At 42.4% G+C, this 17,427-nt stretch overlaps 1 protein-coding gene across 34 annotated transcripts in view; it reads left to right on the plus strand.

The window, feature by feature from the left end:
- Positions 1-832: 832 nt before the first annotated feature.
- The window catches only part of CAMK2D (calcium/calmodulin dependent protein kinase II delta), a 162,441-nt gene continuing 145,846 nt past the window's right edge, over positions 833-17,427 (plus strand). For 12 of the 34 annotated variants that reach the window (XM_069810493.1, XM_069811362.1, XM_069811801.1 and 9 more), the window contains exons 1-3: positions 836-987; positions 1,297-1,611; positions 2,556-2,650. In XM_069810493.1, coding sequence (XP_069666594.1) covers positions 1,544-1,611; positions 2,556-2,650 — 163 coding nt within the window. In that variant the 5' untranslated portion in view covers positions 836-987; positions 1,297-1,543. Of the gene's footprint in view, positions 988-1,296; positions 1,612-2,555; positions 2,651-17,427 lie in introns of those variants that run through there. The other 22 variants (XM_069809661.1, XM_069810411.1, XM_069810695.1 and 19 more) reach the window with 5 other exon arrangements.

Here is a 17,427-nt window from a genome sequence, read left to right on the forward strand (position 1 = left end):
ACCGACCGCGCCGGCTGGTTTGAGGGAGCTGGCCCCAGAAACCAGCCAAGGGATGCAGAGATACCGCCTGCCTTTAGCGTGACCCTAACTTCACCGTGAAATAGCGGTTGTCTCACGGTGAATCCGTGCCCGAGGAGACAGTCAGTGGTCGCGAAGCTATTTATGCCCGTTATCCCTCTCTCAGGACCCCCCCCCAGCCTCAGCGAGGCGCTGAGGCCTCGACGAGAGCCCGCCGTCCCCTCACAGGGAGCATCGCCTCACGCACGGCAGCGCGTCCCCGCCAACCAGCCGCTTATCGCCCCGGCCGTAGCAAGGGAGGCCGGGGACGGGCCCAGCGGTGCCCTGAGGCCGCCGGGCGACCGGGACCGGGACCGGGACCGGGACGGGAGCCTTCCCCTGGAAGCCCCGGACCCGGCAGGTGCGGGCGGGCACGGCGGGATCGCTGCCGCCGCCAGCGCGCAGGCGCGATCCCCCTCCCCTCCCGCAGGCGGGCAGGGCCGCTGATGACGCCAAGGGGACGGGGGACTGGTGGGCGGGGCGCCCGCCGCCGCCGCCGCCCCCGCGGCGGCCCCTCCGCCGCGCGCGCGGCCGGCCTCGCTCAGGCTCGCGCTTCCCGCCGGGCGCCCCCGCCTCGCGCGGCCTCGCGCTTCCCGCCGGGCGCCCCCGCCTCGCGCACGCTCGCGCTTCCCGCCGGGTTGCCGGCCCCTCAGCCGCGCGCGCTCGCGCACGCGGCCCCGTTCCACACGGTTCTTTCCCCCCCCCCCCTTTCACCGGCCCCTGCCGGGCGGTTTGTGACGTCAGGCGGTCGCCGAGGAACGGGGCGCAGGTGCATCCGTTTCCTCAGGGCGAGAAGCGCCGGGCGCGAGCGCCTCCCGCCGCCGTCCCCGGTGCGGCGGAGCGGGGCTTAGCGGGGAAGGCTGTCCCGTCCGCCCCCCCCCCCCCCCCCCTCCACCGGCTCCCGCTGCAGCGCGGGTCCCCGGGCGCAGTGTGAGGGTCCCCTCGCTACAAGCGTCCCTGTCGGGGCGGGAGGGAAGCTGAGCCGCGACGGGGCGGCCGCGGCGGCCGGCGGGCTGGGGTCGCTAGGGGGAGGCACGGCACCGGGAGACGGGGCAGAGGCGCGGCGGCCCCGCTGGCTGGCAGTGGCCGCGGGGGGGAGCGGAAGGCGGAGGCACCCCTTGGCCGGCGGCGGCGCCCCCCGCCCCGGTTTTGCTTTCCCTTTCGGCGCCACCTCCCCCGGCGGGCGGCGGGCTTGAGAGAGGGAGAGAAACACTTATTTATTTATTTGTTTCCCCAAAGGGCGAGGGGAGGGAAGACCGAAGACCTGCGCGGGGAGGACGCGCCAGCTGGCGGAGAGCAGGGCGCGGAGGCAGCCCCGTCACGAGAGGAGGCGGCGGCGGGGAGGAGGAGGAGGAGGAGGAGGAGGAGGAGAAGCCGGCGCGGAGCCTCGCCTCGCCTCGCCTCGCCTCGCTTCGCCTCACAGCCCCTCCGCCGTCACCGCCTCGCCGTCCCTGGCCGCCGGAGGTACCGGCGGCCGCCCGTCCTCATGATGGCCTCAACCACCACCTGCACCCGGTTCACCGACGAGTACCAGCTCTTCGAGGAGCTCGGGAAGTAAGGACGGAGACCGCCGGGCGCGCCCCGCCGTTGGGGCAAGCCGGTTCGGGGCTGGGGAACCGGCGTTGCCGGGGCGGTGGAGGGCGAGGCGGGAAGGCGCCGTCGGCTGTGAGGGCTCGGTGCGTGAGCCCCGGTGGAGGGGGGGGGGGGCTGCCGCGACCGGGGGCCGCCTTACCGATGCTGAAAGCGGAGGGCCACCGGGGCGAGAGCCCCGGCACAACCACCCCCCCCCACACACACGCACACACACACACACACCCGGGCGTTACACGCGGGCTGCGGGGATCGGGCTCCGCGCCCGCCCGTCCCCCCGGGTACGTACGGCCCCGGGGCGGCGAGAGGCTGCGGGCGGGCGGCGGGGAGCTGCCCTCGGCCTCCCGACGCCGGAGGTGCGGGAGGTGCCTCACGGTTTATTTATTATTTTTTATTATTAGGTGGGTATGTGTGCGTGAGGGGGGTCGGTCGGTTGAGGGGCCGTTGGGCGGCGCGCGGCGCGGCGCCCCCCAGCGGCGGGGCGGGAGGCGGCGCGAGGCCGGGGCCGGCGACTCTCGGCCCCGATCGCCATGTTGGCGGCCCGGCGGGGGCGGGCGGGCGGGCGGCGGGGCGCCGGTGTCACCGGGCGGGGGGGAGACGGACGGACGGGGACGGGGCCGCGGGGTATGTGCCGGCCTCGGGGTAGTGAAAACGTGCCCTCCCTCCGCCCGTTACAGTCGAGGATCGGTTCGGTCATACGGCGTGTACACGCGTTTCTGACCAGAGTTGACTGTTTTGGGGAATAAAATCAATACTGACCGGCACTCTCTGAAAATCCTTTTTTTTTTTTTTTTTTTAAATCCTGCCGACATCACACCTCTCGCTGAAACCCGTTAAAACCCTCGCGCCGGTAATGGCAGTGAAGTGTTTCAGTTGGATTGACACTTTGTCCGCTTCTTGGTTTCCAGAGGGGCGTTCTCTGTCGTCAGAAGATGTATGAAAATCACCACAGGACAAGAGTATGCGGCCAAAATTATCAACACCAAAAAGCTTTCAGCTAGGGGTGGGTATATTTTAACCTAGTGTTTGTGATGCCTTCCCTTTTTTTTTTTATTCTTGTGGTAAGCATTAAAAACATAAAAATAGCTAAATGATTTAATACATTTCTTAATTTTTTTTTTTTTTTAATTTCCTTGGGTTTAGGTTCTGGGGTTTTTGTTTTGTTGTTTTGTTTTGCCTTTTTTTTTTCATTTCCTTGGTCCTTGTTTTTTTTTTTCTATGTTAAATGTTTCATGGATTGACTTCAGGGAGGTCTGAGGTTGCTGTAACGCATTTCAAGAAAAGATGTACAGATACTAAAACAGTTTAACATAATGCAACCTCTTCATTTTAGTATCTAAATAACTTTGAATATCAGCTTGCAAGCATTTTGCAAGCCGATTGTTTTGGTGAAGGTTGGGAAATAATAAGTTTCCATTACAGCTTTTATTTTGAATATTACAGCTTTACTGAATTCTGTTTCCTTTGCATGTAAACATGAACATCGAGGCCTGTCTGACTATGAATGCATGAGAAAAAGTGTATTTCTACCTCATACTAAACTTTGTTATGAGAAGAAAATTATGTTAAGAAAGAAAACTATCATTTTATGAACTAATCATTTCTGAAACAAGTCATTCTGATTAAGCGATGAACTAACTGTGTTACTGTTACAACCCAACCATAATACCTGCTGTACAGCTGGTTTATACTTTCTGTGTCATGCGTATATTTCCTAGTTATTTTCAGTGTCAGTGGATATGGTTTTATGATACATTTGATGTAAATACACACATACTGTGGGTTACTGTTGTTGAAAACAAGCCTTAATGGTGATATGTCAATTGCTTGTTAAGTTCAAGTCAGAGTGCTTGTGCTAGGATGTTGGGCATAACGGATTACTCTCCCTTGATGTTTTGTGTGTTTTGATATGAATTTGTGGTGTGGTAAAGAACATGCAAGTGAATAAGCAAACAGTGTCAGAGTGTGAACCTGTTTATGGCCTGGTTTGCTTTTGACGCAAAGGAATCACTGCAGTAAACAACAGTTTGAATTAATACATTAAATTTAAACATAAAATATCACATATGACATCATGGCATGTTCTGGTAACATGCTGTTCTCTGATAAAGATCTTTCAACATTGTGTCAGTACTCTTTCAGCTGATGAAAGTTATGTGAAAATTTATTTTTTACCTTTTCCTGAATTTTAATCTTCATATTCTCACTGTGAGATTTGTTCTCCTCTATTTTTCAAAAGGTACTTAAATTTAAAATACTCCTTTGTAGAGTTACGGATTTAAAGTTAAGAAAACAGTAATACTTGAGAGAAAATATTTTCACAAGCTTGCTTAAACCAGATCTTCTGTTTTTCTTTTGTTGGCACAATAACATGATCTGTTGAATTTTGATGCTTAAAATAAAACACCACATTCTGTGTGATTTCATAGATCTAAGTACCTTTCAACGTGAGAAGCTGCAGCAAGATCAGCATCAGTTACTTATGTGCCATGGGTTTTATTTATGATGGGATAAATATTGAAATGCTAGGCTAGATTAATAAAAACTTTGTCTTCCTTAGAAGTTGTCATTTGGAAAGTACTATATTTCAGGTTTTAATTTTTGTACTTCTTTGACCGTTCATGCAGGACCAAGTTTGTCCTTGGTGTAGCCCATTAATGAGTGGAAGCGTATTTGGGAGAATTGGGCTCATAAGATGGAATGAGGCAAAATTCACGCAAAGATTTTTCTACATAAAGGAAGGGGTTACATTTCAAAGCAGGACTGTGAAATACCCTTTCTTATCAGAATGCATGTGATGCCACGTCCATGAATGCAGGGAATGCATTTCCATCTCTATTTTCAGAGGTCCCAGAAGTATTTGAGGGTTTTTTATTTGCTTGGTTGTTTTCTGTGGTGGTTGTTTTGGTTTTTAGCTTTTTGAAATCCACTAAACAGCTTTTGAAGAGCAAGCTTCGTGGGGAAATCTTCAGATTCTTATTAGGCAATTCTTTAATTGCAGAAAGGTGCACTTTAATTGCAGTTGTGGTGCAAAAAGTAAACGTTAAAAAGCCTCAAACTGAGATACTTTCTCCCGGCTGATAATAGGTATACAGCTTATAACTAAGACACTGTTTTTCAAATCTAACTTGTAAGTTTCATTCTACTCACATCTGAACTGCTTTATGATGAGGTAGCAGTTCGCTTTTGTTTCATACTTCTTGCTTGAAATACCAATTATGATGTAAATCTAAAGGACTGTTCAATGGGTCAGCTTCATCTGTGAGCAGAGGTAAGAAGTTCTTGGCTTGGAAATGCATATCCCTTGTACATTGCCTGGCTCTCTGGAAGTCTTTTAAGCTCAATGGTGAATTTGGGCCTCTTGTTTGCAAGACTGAAGAGCAGTTTCAATGTATGATAGTTTCAATGTATAAGATGGAGGAGTCAAGACCAAATAAAACTTTCTTAAGGTAGCTTTGAAATTAAAAGTTATTCAACTGACTTCAGCCCAGTCATAACAGCATTTGTCTCCTCAGCCACAAATGTTCTTGGAGTTTTATCTGAATCCTTACTTTAGTAGTACTTCTAAACTGAGCAGCTGATCTGGTCACAGACTTACGCTGGTGAAGGTGTGTTCTCGTCTGTTTCCTTGTATAGTTACAGGGAAACTTCAGACTAATTGGGTGTGTGCAGAGGCATGGGCTTTGGAGGGGAAAGGAAGCTATGCCCCCTGTTCTAGCAGAAGTAACCTTTGTGCTTTTAAGTTGATGATCAGTTATTTATATCTGCTGTGCTCTTATTTACAAATTGTAGTCCAAAATGTAATAAAAACACTTAAATTATGATTTTAAATATTTTTTATGTGGCAACACCAATCCCATGTTTTTCTGGTTTTAGTAATAGAAATAATAAATATTTGCAATTTAAATCTCTTTATTTCTGTATAGCAAAAACGCTTTTGCTTATTACAATAACATATATTCTCAAAGTAGTCTTAAGCTGCACTTAAAAGTTCTGAGCTTTGACTTGGCATTTACTAAGTCACTTTAAGTATTAAATTGGTATTAGAATATCAACAGCTAGTTTTGTATCAATAGAGTATGTTCTAGATGAGCTTCCATGATTTGATTATGCTGATGATTTTTAAAAGGGGGGGGGGGGTATGTAACACCCCTCTAAAATTAAGTGCAACAGTGAACAAGCACACAGAAAACTAAGAACAAAGTGAAGACTGTATGTTTGCTGGTTCTGGGTTCTGTATTGTTTCATCTGATGAAGTTGTTGGGATTTGCTTATTACTCGGAGTTTCTAAAGTGCGCTGTTCTGGGCTTCTGTGTGTTGTTTTTCTTGCGTTGGAAGCCATGTAGATAAAAGTGAACTTCTGTGAGGTGACTTTACTTTTCCCCTGTCTGTTCCAGACAGCAAATAATTAACAAATAATTTTTTTCTTTTTGCCATTATCTGTACATCTTTTATCTTCTGAGAGTCTTCTGGCTTTGATCCAAATTGTTTTCATATAAATGGATCCTATTGTCTTAACAGGTTTGGGCCACTTTTTCTGACTTAAAAAAAAATCAGGCAAGTGTTTGCTTCTCTGATAATAATTGAAAGGATCAATTACTAATATATTTTTACTGGGTGTAATTTTTGCCAGTAACTCATATTGACAATCTCTCTGCAGTGGCCAAAAGTACTGTGCCTTTGGTGGCAATTTGATGGCATCCGTGAGAGGACGATGATGTTCCAGTCTACTTTCTTCTCTAGGGTGCTTTTGTAAATACTGCCTAGACACACCTCTCCCAGCCGTTGGATTGCTGCAGCAGAAATACGAACCTCTCTGTTTATGGGCATACATTTTATTAAGAGTAGTGATAACCTCCAGCTGATTCTTACATTTTGTGAAAAAGCTCTCTTGAGCTTTCAGGGACCAGCCATTCCATTAGCTTTTGAGCTTTAAGTCTTGGAGGCTTCACTGGTTATCCGTGTTCCTTCCTAGCAGGAAATTTCCCAGATCTTTTTCAGCATCTTCCTATTTTTTAAAGAAGAGAGTATTTCCTCTGAGCTTGTGACTGCAGCTGCAAGGCATAGCCAGAGGTGACTAGAGCCATTGCACTTCCCTGCAACAAGCTCTGATGGGTGAGGAGGCTGAAAACCCCACCCTTTTGGAACAGTATTTTAGTGGCAGCATTGAGTAATCTTGCCATGGGAAGAGTATTGCAGTGTCTAAAGCTGTCCAAGTAGAGCACCTCATGATCCCTAAAGTGATTTAAAATACAATACGGAGATGAATGAAATGTGAAGCATATAGGGTAGTATTTTTCAGTGTAGCTTTTCATGACATGGAGAGAAACATTCTTGTCGTGTCACTAGACGAACGGTTCACTTAGTCAGGTAGCCTGTGTCAGTCAGTGCCAGATGTTTTACAGGAAGGCAAGCTCTAATAAGGCTTCCTGTACTCCGTAGGAGGAGAAAATAATTCTTCCTAATCTAGCTAAAGATCTGAATGTCTGAAGTGCATATTTACCTGTGCAAGTTTATTATAACACATGTATTTTTAATGCTAATTTCTGTTCTTACGTACATATGAAGTTATTCCCACACACAGAGTACTATCCTTAAGGGCATTTAGTTGCCAGTGAAGCAGGCTTTGTCTTTGTGAGGACAAGAATTAAGCTTGGGGTTTTAGCTGTTTTCTTCAGTATCTTGCTCTAGTCTGTTTCTCAGGTTAATTACCTGTCAAGAAGCAGTATGTTTGCTTTCCTCCATGTTTTAAGAATGATTTTTAAAATGTTTTTCCATAGTATGTAAGAAGGCTTACCTGATAACATGCGGTTGCCCTTTTTTAACGTTTGTGCTCTTTCTGTCCTTCAGCTTAGTCATGGCATTCTTTTCAGTTTGATGTACACGTTCTGATTTAACATGGATATGTTTGCGTGTTTACCTGCAAGTATTTGTTTCAATTGCAAATTACCATAATTTAGCAGGCTACAGGTTCTGTCTCTTAAAATTGAATTCATTCAGGAAGCTCAGTAGTAGAGAGCACTTGTGAGTGTTATTTTTTAAAAAATAAAATTAGAAGTCGGATTTATGATTAGGTGTTCTGTTTTGAAGGTTTGGAGCTTTTGTTACGTTTTGTTCTTAGTGAAAATCTGAAGAGCTTTGAAATACCAGTGAGAATGAGGACTTTGAAACTCATTGTGGTAAGTGTTGGTTGATAGTAACTTATTCTAACAGTTTAAAGTAGATTTGAAATGAATTTTTCTGGCAGTTCATAGTTAACTTATCCGTAGCAAATACAATACGATTTCGATAATGCCACTTCTGGTTTTCTTTGCAAAGGATTTATTTTCTCTCTCCGTTGTGACTGTTGTTGCTCTTGTGAAAGGAGATTCTCTTTATAGCTTATACACTGATGGGCCTTACATTACATCAGAATTTGGTGATGCATGTATTGCTCTTGTTATCATTAAAGCTTGTTGCTGGTGTTATTACTGGGAGATATGTGCTAGAAAAAGTTAAAATTGTAGTGCATGCTTTAACATATTTCCACCTGGAGAATGGGGGAAGGGAATTCTAGTATACTCTGCTGCTGTTCTTGTCACATGCTTCAGAGAAAATTCCTCGACACATAGCTTCATAGTTCGAAGTGATACTCTAAAAACAGTGCTTACAAGTTACCGTGAAAGTTGAAGTTTGTGGAGGCGTAACCATTAATTGCAATGGACACATGACCCAAATCCAATGTGTAAAATAACTCGGGGGAGGCATGGAGAATTAAAAAGGTGTCTGCATCCTCTGTCATTTCAGTTTGACCAAGCTCAATCGTGATGGGGGGGGGGGAGTACATAAGAGATGTTTTTCTGTCTGAACTCCAAGATTATTAAGCATGCCTAAAATTATAAATCAGTTGAATGCATCTGTCCCTCTTAGGTGCTTCCCATTTTCTCTCATTGTGCATCACTACTTTGGCCTGGACCCCCTCTCCGTTTTCATATCTCTTCCATTGAAATGTTAACAACAAAGGGATTTGGGGGCATTTACTTGGCTACTGCTTTCCTGCCATTTTTTTGTCAGAAGTTGCAAATTCTGGCACCGATGCTTGCCTGTTTTGTGTGCTCGCTTACTGCAAACTGAAGACTTAACTGCACATCTGAACAGCTCCACTTTCAGAATTGTTTCTGCTGGGAGAGAAGGGACAACTAGACGCAGGGGAAAATACGGACTGAATACATTTACCCAGCTTCCAAATCTGCATTCTGATACTGAAATATGGATGTGTTCTTTTCCTCCTGGTCTGAGAGAGGTTGTGTTCCCTGGTAATGTTTTACTACTTACGTCCAAATCGTACTTCCAAATTAAAGCTTTTGGTCAAATATGAAACAAGGGAATAAGCACAATGGTAAACAATTAACCTTTATTGTAGATTGGTTCTGTCTGTTTGCACATAATAGTGTACATAGAAAACATTGTTTTATGTCTATTGCAGTCTGCATCCGCAGGTCAGCTGAGGTATTTAAGCGACTTGCATCTGTTCTCGTTGACAGCAAGGTAGAACTACACTTGTTCCTGGAAGAACTGAGACTGAATTTCTGAGGGTTTGTTCTGCACCTAATTTCAAACCCTCTCTTGGTCTTAAAACCTAACTAAAATAAAAATGGTATTACAGTGTGAAAGTCCTACCATTTGTAGGTGCATATTTGTCCAAATACTAAAGATTATTTGTTCACTTTCTCTGGTTATGATTAATGGTATGTGAAGTCATCTCTGCTGCTTTTATTTACACTTTTATGATTCCAAGGTCTGGGTTTGGGTTTTGGGTGTTTGTGGGTTTTTTTCCTTTTGATGGTAAGCATTTTGATTATTGCTTGGAAGCTAAAAGGCTGTATTTTTTTTTTTCCCCATTTAATTGCGAAGTGCCTGTTCTGAGGGGTTGAAATATAAGTTAGCTAAATATTTTGCTCTGCAAATGTAAGTACTGCCAAAATAGTGCTTTTCATGTATCTGTCCTTCATTTGACCTCTGAAGAAATGTAGGCCAGGGTGTTTCATATGTCAGGGTCCAGCTTCCTCTTTCATAGACGCTTATTGCACATTTGTCAAATGCTTTGTAAGGATATCGTGGGCATTTTTAAAAGATTTATGTGAGAAACATAACTTCCTCTGTTTATTGAAAAAGGTTAATAGAGAACAAAACCCTAACTTAAAGATGGTAGTTCCTTTTTTTGTTTAATTCCTTATTAAAAATAATTATGCCTTGAATTTGAAGAAACATCTGCTATGTTTTGGAGAGACACAGAAATCCAATCTGTCTGTTTATTCCTTGTACGTATTGAGCTCTGTGTATATCTTTGTGTGCATGTTTGTGCAAACTCTTTCTCTGTTTAATCCTAGTATTATGAGAAATGTCTTGTGCATGCTATCGGAGAGAGTCGAGAATTTGTGTGGCATGGTTTTAATATTTTCTTCTAGGGGAGACGGTTGTGCTGTTATCCAATGTGATTTTCTAGATTGTTGTCAGCTTGTTCTGAAACGCATTGAGTTTCAGTTGTTTGAATTGGAAAACTTGTTTTAAAGCTTTGCAGCCCTGTTAATTGCTGTTGCATCTGATTGGAAGCTGCTGGATATATTCTGCTGAACTGAGTGTTTACTTCATTTCTCTTCAATCTGTTGCATCTATAGATGCCACTGGGTAGAAGCATGAGCTGTAGGTGAGAGTCAGAAAAGCTGGGGAGGAGGAGCTTACCAAATTTGCAAATATATCTTATCCCTGATTTAGCTTTTATTCTAATCCAGGGCCTCTTTAGTGGAGATTGAGAAGCATAAATTTCGCTACAGCATATATTTGGTTTTTGTAATTAGGTTTTCAAGTCTAGAGAATGATAGTTAATATGCTGAGCAGGCTATTACAGGTAAGTCTATGCAACTGTTGGTTTAAGTTGGTTGTATTTGGTAGAAAGGAACTTTGGCTACCTGGTGATTTGAGGTAGCTTCTATTACGTGAATTCCTGACCTTTTGTAAGTAGCAAGTATTTCGCAGGAAACTTGGAGAGTAAAACATGTAGGCTTCATTTAAGAAACAACCCCCCAAACCTCTCAAAAGCAACAAAGTAGGTTTTGTTTACTAATGGAAATGTGAAGCTGTGGGTGTTTGCTGGTCAAACGTTTCATCTTGTGATGGGAGGTATTTTTTTATGCTTACCACTAACCAAGAATTTATACATTGCTACAACAAGTTAACATCCTGCTGATGCTTTCCAAGAGAACTGTCTGGCATCCATAAAAACAGAATTAATTTATGTTTTGGCAGTCACTTTCACCTTGAATGTAGAGCATGCTTGTTGAAAAAGTTCACAACTGGTCATGTGGGGTTTTTTTGCTCAGTTACAGCCAAATCAGTCAATTGGGTTGTCAGTTGGACAGCCTCTCCCCCATCCTAGATGTGCTGTATAGGGAGTTGGTTCTTTTTATTGTGCATCAGTTTTCACTCTGCCAACACACAATTGGCAGTGCTGTGGAAAGCATGGCTGTGGTTACATTCCACTGAATGTAGCACTTTACCTAAACCCATCTTCAGTCAGATGTTATTATGTGCAGAAATAAAAACTTCAGAATCTGATCTATAAGCAGAAAAAAAAAATATGGTGTGAACTGAACGTTTGCTGGATTGAGTGAGCTTGTGCGTGAATCATGACAGATGTAAGGTATACTGAAGAATATATCAAACCCTGATGGTAAAGTTAGTTCACGACTGTTATGTCTGTAGTCTGCAGGCAAATATGCAGCCCTTCTGAACAACTCGTCCAACCCTGTGGCCTCCAGCTGGCAGCTCTCCTTACCTGTGAAAGCTGTTAATTGATTTGTACAGCATTATGGGCAATGCGCTGGGTCACGTGGCAGAAAGCAGTCTTCCACACACTCTCCTTTCCCTGTTCTACAATGAGCAGTGTACCTCGCCCAATGAGGAAGATTAACAAACCTTGATATAAGTGGAAAGGATAACACACCTCCGCTGTAAAGTTTCATCATCTCAGCATGTGAGAGGAAGAGAAACACAAACTTACAGCGTGGAAGCTCATATTTGTGGCAAGCAATCTCTTGCATGTGTTTTCAGAACTTTGTTCTGATTTAATTATAGTCAGGAACTGCTTACTTGTAAATTTTCCGCAATGTGAATGCAAGTGTTGCAGCAACAGTCACGTTGCATATTCATGTTGCTGCATGAACAGATGGGGTTCCTACATAATATCCATATTTGACAATCTGATGGGATTTGCCAAGCCTAAGCTTTCATTTAAATTTTAACCTCTTGGAGAGATAGGTTTGTGATTTAATCAGGCAAGGGAGGCCTTGAAGTTACTTGTATTGCGTAACATTTCAAGCTAGTGCTTAGGTATGGTTTTGGTTTGGGAGACTTCTTGTAGAAATTGTTTTAATAGGCTGTTGCTCATTAGAATAAATAGTCACCAAATTCAAAGATTTCTCTTGAAACCTTATTCGTTTGGCTGATTTTATTCATATCCTTCAGTAAGTGAAGATGTATTGTATATTCAGTTAAAATACCATGTAACATGGACAGAGTTCTGTTGCTGTGGTACTGCCTTCCAGGGAGGATTTTGTACTCTAGGGCAGGTGACTTTCAGTTTCCCTTGGGGCAGCTCCAGGTGCTGCTGAACTTTGGTTATTAAAACTTGCGTCAAGACTAGTTTTCCACCTTTTTTTTAATAGAAAGACGTCTCCAAGATGCAAGTAAATTTCAGTACAGAAAGCAACCTTCAAAAACTGTTTTGGTTATTTATGAAACACTACAGCTGTGAAAATACAGAGCTCACCTTGGTGCTTTTTATACTATGTATACTGCTTTTAAAATTAAAAAATGAAACTCAGTTGTAAGGTAGATGGCTTAGTATTTGCTTTCTTTACACAGCATGGACAGCTATGAAATCGTTGTTAGGATTGCATTGATACATGCTCATGGGACTAAATGCCCTGCTGATCATGGCATAAACTCCTGCCCTTTTTTTGGGGCTTTTTAGTATCACCACCCCAAAAGTGGGGGGAGGGGGGAAGTTCTCCATCAAATTTCTGCATTCTTTCCATGGTGCTCCTGCTGATATTCATCATTTATACTTAGTAAATTTTAGCATGTTAAAACCATTTCTAGTTGCTCACTCTTTCAATTAAAGCTTCCCAGTAGTCTTTTAATACTGGAGAAGTATAAAATTTGGAAGATGATGGGTACTGGTGCTGGATGGAAGAGCTTCCAAAACCCAGTGACATTTCTTTTATACCTATAGCACTTTTTTATCTTTTGTAGCTGTTGCATTTTGGCGGGGGGAAGGAAGAGAAAAAATGCCACTGGTATAGCGCTCTGTGTGCATGTGCTTGCACACACGTTAGATGCAGAAAAAGATCCAGCAGAGCTTGTGCGTACCCAGCTGGCTTGTTTGCTGTAGGAGAATGTTTCATGCTAGAAGACCTATTAACTAAAGTAATTTTACTTGTAATGAGGGCAAGAATTGCTGTCTTTAAATTTTTGTTTATTTGTGGTTAACATGATTTATCTCTCTAAATTAAGTAATAAATTGCTTTCAATGCCATGTTAATCAAAACATGTTTACTAATGAGATTAATTTTCCCACAGTAGAGTTGCTTATGTGTGGTCCATCCCACCTCCTAGGAGATGCCTGTTAATATTACAGATGTTTTGGGGACCAGATCGATGACGCAGCTAGCCTTGCATAGTAGTAGTGGTAAGCTCAGTGTATCTCAGAGATGGTTTTAGGCAACCTGAAGTAAGGGGACAAGGACTTACTAATTAGGTGTATTTCAAATCTGTAATATGTCTCAAAATCATGAGGTTTAATACTCAGTCCACATTTTTTGAATTAGTTTTATTTTGGTCACAGGACATTGTAGCGGTATAAACCTCAAGAAGTTGTTACATCTCAACAAAGTTCGTACTCCTTAAAGTACAAAATATTTGAAAAAACATTTCCTTTTTCATTTAAATGGGATTGATTCCCCTCAGTCCCCAACTATCTTCTTGTAGTTTTGAATGGTAGAGATTGGTCATTTACCAATATTAGAATCAGATTTTTTTTTTCGTGGTCTGTTCTTCGTTTTCCTGTTTCATGTAACAGATGCAGTCTAGCTAAAACTGATACCTTCTACTTCGAAATCACATTTATCTACTGTCAGACTTCTACAGGATAAGAGAACATTTGAGCATCTGTCACCAGGGGTTGACCTTAGGGGAAAAATGGGAAATAAAATGAAAGTGTATCCAAGGTGAAGTTGGGTCCTTCAAAAGAGTAAACAATCTCATTCGGTAATCAAGCTCTATCTTAGAATTAACTGGGGAGGTGTGGGGCTAAGTTCTTTTTGCTTTACTGAAGAGAGAATTTAGTACTGCACTCTTTTACTTTGAAGATTTTTCTGATGTACAGCCCAAATTTATTCATGGACAGTGTTTGTTTTCTGTGCCTAGGTTGTGCTTCGGAGAATTCTTCATCTTTCATCAGTGTATTTATCAAGGATGGTCTTGTTTTTTAACAACAATCTTCCTTTAGCTTCCTCCTGTATGACAGACTTGCCATTATTGTGGCTATTCTTCCTTATGTATGCTCTAAGCCAATAAATATATATATATATATATATGTGGATGTTTGCAATGGGGGATTGGATTGACCAGAAAAAAGAACAAAGTCAGGTGAGGTCTCATGAGTGGCTTTAGTAATCACCTGTGTCTGCATGGGAGGATCTTGTCTGGTAAATTCCAGTGTTTATTTAGAGATTTATTTGACTGATACTGAAGAAACCTCTTCAGTAATTTCACTTCAGCTTTCCCTTTCATCAGTACATTTCCTGTCACCCCTTTTACCAGTTTCCTACCAATTTCAAAGCTAGTTTGATAATCTCGGTTTTGACTAATCCCCAGATGTCTAATTTTCTTTGTTTCTACATCTTAAACAATGGAGCCTTGCAGGAGGCATTGATTCCTGCCTGGAAAAATTCCCCAGAGTAATGTTTTAGAGCAGTACCCAAGTAGTAACTGATATGCATAGATGTAGGTAGATGCTTTTTTCTTTTTTCTTTTTTTTTTTTTTTTTTTTTTTAGTTTTGATTTGGTTTGGGTTTGTGGTTTGGGGGGGGGGGGGGTGGTTTGGTTTTGGTACAGTTTCTCAAGATCATGCATATTTAAGACCTAAGTCAGAAACCAGTTCTTTCCATCACAAGCATGTTATTCAGTTTCTGACATAGTAGCTTTCTACAGCTTGCCATTACTCTCACCTCTATGCAAGATTGGGTGGAAACTGCTGTGAAAATAGCTCCATGAAATGAAGCTAAATTAGGAATAGTTTCTGTTGAGTGTTGACTTTTGTTTCTGCAACCACAGATGCTCATCTATTCAACAAAATGGCTAAAGAAAATGAAAACTGTAAAAATGTACTTAGAGCAGCTTAATTCATTGTTTAAAGTTCTATTGATTCTCACACTAAATTAACTGAAACACTTTCATAATGCTGCTAATTGTTGTTGACTAGTTCAGTCAATAAAATATATTGTGTAAAAATGCCTAACTAGCTCAATATGGATTTTAAGGGTTTTCTGAGTGCATAGCATGGCCTTTTTTTTTTCCTTAGAGGTCCCTTCCCTTAATGTTTTTCAAACTGTAGTTTATAGACAGCTGGTGTTTCATAAAGTTATGATAGTGGACAGCAGCAAGTTCCTGAACAGGGAAAACATAAGAGTTGCTGGTTAAATGAATTGCACTTGTGCAGTTCTCTTGGCTGGTTTGTATTTACAGCTTTTTGTGAGGAAATTGTGGCAGTTACCAGTGAATATGTTGGTCTGAGGGGTTGTATAAGAGGACTCAGATGTTGCTTGTCTCACATAAGTGTGCTGGTGCTCCATGGAACTGCCTGTTAGAGCTTTTCCTGGGAGAGGAACTGGCAGAGACCATGGTGAGTGAGGCACCTCGCTTCCCTGAGCTTTCTGTGGGAGCTGGGCACTTGATGCCAGTTCCGGTTCCGTGGTGAAGTGCATCTAGAGCTTCTGGAAAAAAGGGCTAAGTAGGCAGGTTTAAAAACTTGAACTTGGTGAACGTATCTTTTTGGAACAGAAAAGTTCATTATAATTATATCAAGTCTCTACAATCTGATCTTGAAAATGAGGTGATTTTACATAAATCGACAGTGGTTGTGTATTTAGCAATTCAGGTAAATGTGACAACTAACATGCTGAACTTTGCTAACAAGTGTAAGCATTCATGAGTTCAGTACCTGGGTTTTGCATCTGTTATGTTCACTTCCATATGCAGAAATAGTAATTTTTATTAAAAATGATAAGAAACAGGTTTTCAAACAAAAATATTTATCGGTAGTAAACCAGAAAGCTTTACATAAAGCCACATGTTGTTTGGCATGAGCTTTTTTTTTAAATTTATTTTTTATTTTTTTTTTTTTTTAATTTGAGTAGTGTTTTTATAAATATGGGAGGTATGTATTTAAATGAATGGAGTATGAAGCTCCCTTGCTCTTGTGAATATTTAGGTTCATTGATTTAACTTCTAAAGTAGAAGTGTGTCCCTTGATGTTGGCCTTGTTACTTAACAAATCTTAATAATGATCAATCAAAAACTGATACTAGACAGGTTCAAAACCAAAACAACAAATAAAACTGATTATTTTTAGTAAAGTGTTTTGATAACTTGTTGAGATTCTCCCTGCTCCCTTCCTGTCCTGGATCATCCTCGTTTTGAAGGAGGAGGGGAAGGAAATCTCTACAAAGAGAAGAGAGTAATGCTCCCTTGTAGGATGTTTTGCAAGCTGTAAGACACCATTCTACAGAAAGGCGGGGGGGAGGAGATGATAGCTTGTTTCCAGTATTGAAATACAGACAAGAGGTATGAAACAAGTCTATGGTAATTCAGAATTAGCACTGGCTCCTTTAGTAAGTAATACAATTCTACAGTCATACCAAGTTAATACTAATATTATCAGATTTCAACAGCAGAAGTCTATTGAATCAGATGCATATTCTTTACATCTCTTCAATATTTGGGAGGCCATGCAAATTCTATATAGAAAAATAGGATTATGGGAATGCGAACAGAGCTGTATACCTAAAGCTACCATCGCGTTCCTCCCAGAAATCTGAGTAATGCATCAAAGCTTAGATATCTGAAGTTGACCCACCTGAATCTGTATTTCATAGCACAGAGTTACTGAATAATCCCAGCTGTGATTGGGGAAAAAAAATTCTCTTTAATTATTTTACATAAATGCATTTTCAGCATGAGAATGACGTGTACAACACCGATCTGAATTACTCAAAATGGCTCCAAAATAAGAGGTAAAAACCTCAACAATTGTCTTATTAAGCAAAGATCGTCAGCTCCTTTGGGAATTTTACTACTAATTTTACCCAGAAGGTATTTATGACAGCATGATATGTAGCTATGTAAAATTATCCGTGTGAATTTTGGGTATTTGCAGACTAAATCTGCTTCTGGACTTGCATGCTGGGATGTACACAACGCAAGCATTTGCATTTGATGTTTTCTGTCTTTGAAGGATCCCCCTCCCCCCGCCTCCATGTTCTTAACATACTGATTATTTCTTTGCCAAGAAAAGAGTGTGTGAAGGAACCATTGGAGAAACTGCATATAGACTTGGTCTGAGAACCTCAGCAGATGATGTTTAAGCTAATGCGCTTTATTTTGCAACTGTGGCAGACTTAACTGCATACAGTCAGGAAGTTCCACTCGTGGGCAATAATTTTCTTCAACTGCTGTAACTTG

This window comes from Haliaeetus albicilla, chromosome 1 (assembly GCF_947461875.1).
Source record: "Haliaeetus albicilla chromosome 1, bHalAlb1.1, whole genome shotgun sequence".
Lineage (NCBI taxonomy): Eukaryota > Metazoa > Chordata > Aves > Accipitriformes > Accipitridae > Haliaeetus > Haliaeetus albicilla.